We start from the raw sequence: 2,332 nt of genomic DNA, 5'->3' as shown, positions 1-2,332 counted from the left end.
TCCGGGCCTCCCAGCCCCAGCCCGGAACTTTGTGTCCCAGGACCCAGAGCGACATCCGGACCTCACAGCCCGGAACCCTGCGTCCCAGGACAAGGAGGTACATCCGGACCTCCCAGCCCGGAACCCTGCGTTCCCGGACAAGAAGGGACATCCGGGCCTCCCAGCCCCAGCCCGGAACTCTGCGTCCCAGGACCCAGAGCGACATCCGGACCTCACAGCCCGGAACTCTGTGTTTCGGGACCTGGAGCGACATCCGGACCTCCCAGCCTGGAACCCTGCGTCCTGGGACCCGGAGCGACGTCCGGGCTTCCGGTCCCCAGCCTGGAACCCGGAGCGACATCCGGACCTCCCAGCCCCAGCCCGGAACTTTGTGTCCCAGGACAAGGAGGTACATCCGGGCCTCCCATCCCGGAACCCTGCGTCCCGGGACCCGGAACGACATCCGGACCTCCCAGCCCGGAACCCTGCGTTCCCGGACAAGGAGGGACATCCGGACCTCCCAGCCCCAGCCCGGAACCCTGCGTCCCAGGACCCAGAGCGACATCCGGCCCTCACAGCCCGGAACCCTGCGTCCCAGAACAAGGAGGTACATCCGGGCCTCCCAGCCCCAGCCCGGAAGCCTAAGGGAGTTGAAAGACACGTGGATCCCCGGCTGCCTCTGGTGCTGGGGACGCGGGGAGCGCCGGGGCGTCCACTGTGCCTCGCAGCGTGGCAGGTGCTTCGGGTGCGGTCAGCACGGGGCGGGGGGAAGCTGAGGCACCACCGGCGTGCTTGGAACTCGATTTTCTGGGTATCACGGAGTGTGTGTGTGTTGTGCACTTTGTGTGTATTAATTTCTTTTTTTTTTTTGAGAAGGATCATGCTCTGTTGCGTGTGTGTGTTGTGTATTTTGTATTAATTTTTTTTTTTTTGAGAAGGAGTCTCGCTCTGTGGCCAGGCTGCAGTGCAGTGCTGCGATCTGATCTCAGCTCACTGCAACCTCCCTCTCCTGGGTTCAAGCGATTCTCCTCCTGCCTCTGCCTCCCCAATAGCTGGGACTACAGGCACCTGCCACCACGTCCAGCTAATTTTTCTATTTCTAATAGAGACGGGGTTTCACCATGTTGGCCAGGCTGGTCTCGAACTCCTGACCTCAGGTGATCCACCCGCCTCAGACTCCCAAAGTGCTGGGACGACAGGCCTGAGCCATGGTGCCTGGCCAGAAGCTTTTACTCTCAAGCAATCCTTTTCTGAATCCGGCTGCAGAGTCCATAGACACAGCCACTCTGGATGGGAGAGAGCAACCCCTGGCCTGCAGACGGTTGCCTTATTTGATTTGATTTTTTTGAGACGGAGTCACGCTCTGTCCCCCAGGCTGGAGTGCAGTGGCACCATCTCGGCTCCCTGCAAGCTCCGCCTCCCGGGTTCACGCCATTCTCCTGCCTCAGCCTCCCGAGTAGCTGGAACTACAGGCACCTGCCATCACGCCCGGCTAATTTTTTGCATTTTTAGTAGAGACGGGGTTTCACCGTGTTAGCCAGGATGGTCTCGATCTCCTGACCTCGTGATCCGCCCGCCTCGGTGTTATTCCAAGGCCCAGGGGGTGTCTGTCAGTGGGATGACCTTGTTCCCCCTCCACGTCTCCTCTCGTGACTAAGATTAAGGTGTGAGGTCACCATCAGGTTCAGGCTCCTTTTGGAGGTCACAAACTAGGGGAGTGAATCTCCTCTCCTTTGCAGGCAGAACACCAAGAAACAATGAAGAACTGGTGACCCGTAGAGGCAGGCGGGCGGGGGGTGGCCTGTGTTTCCGTGACCAAGGATGGTTCCCGTGAGGGAGACAGGAGGGGCACGCCCCGCTCACCCCACTCTCCCCACTCACCGAAGCGCTGGGGGCTGCTCCAGGCACTCAAGAATTCATACACTCTTTCCCGGGCTCTTATTTGCACTGTGTACGTTCCAGGATTGGGTAGCTGGAAGGAGGTTGTGCCTCTGACCTGTAGTTTAAAAGAAAATAAAGAAGGAAAGAGGGGCCGGGCGCGGTGGCTCATGCCTCTCACCTCAGCACTTTGGGAGGCCGAGACAGGTGAATCACCTGAGGTCAGGAGTTCAAGACCAGCCTGGCCAACGTGGTGAAACCCTGTCTTTACTAAAAATACAAAAATTAGCCGGGTGTGGTGGCAGGTGCCTGTCATCCCAGCTACTTGGGAGGCTGAGGCAGGAGAATCACTTGAACCTGGGAGGTGGAGGTTGCAGTGAGGTGAGATCACACCAGTGCACTGCAGCCTGGGTGACAGAGACTGTGTGTCAAAATAAGAAAAGAAAGAAAGAAAGAAAGGAAAAGGAAGGAAGGA

General features: G+C 58.7%; 1 protein-coding gene across 1 annotated transcript in view; it reads right to left on the bottom strand.

Annotated features, from left to right (window-relative positions):
* The window catches only part of IL3RA (interleukin 3 receptor, alpha (low affinity)), a 38,974-nt gene that overhangs the window by 3,828 nt on the left and 32,814 nt on the right, over nt 1-2,332 (bottom strand). The window contains exons 9-11 of the mRNA XM_012000628.1: nt 1,843-1,980; nt 1,213-1,265; nt 62-718 (exon numbers count right to left, since the gene is read on the bottom strand). Coding sequence (XP_011856018.1) covers nt 62-718; nt 1,213-1,265; nt 1,843-1,980 — 848 coding nt within the window. The remainder of the gene's footprint in view (nt 1-61; nt 719-1,212; nt 1,266-1,842; nt 1,981-2,332) is intronic.

Source organism: Mandrillus leucophaeus, unplaced genomic scaffold (assembly GCF_000951045.1).
Source record: "Mandrillus leucophaeus isolate KB7577 unplaced genomic scaffold, Mleu.le_1.0 Scaffold634, whole genome shotgun sequence".
Lineage (NCBI taxonomy): Eukaryota > Metazoa > Chordata > Mammalia > Primates > Cercopithecidae > Mandrillus > Mandrillus leucophaeus.
Note: the sequence above shows the minus strand (reverse complement) of the source record. Positions and strands in the feature narration are given on the sequence as shown.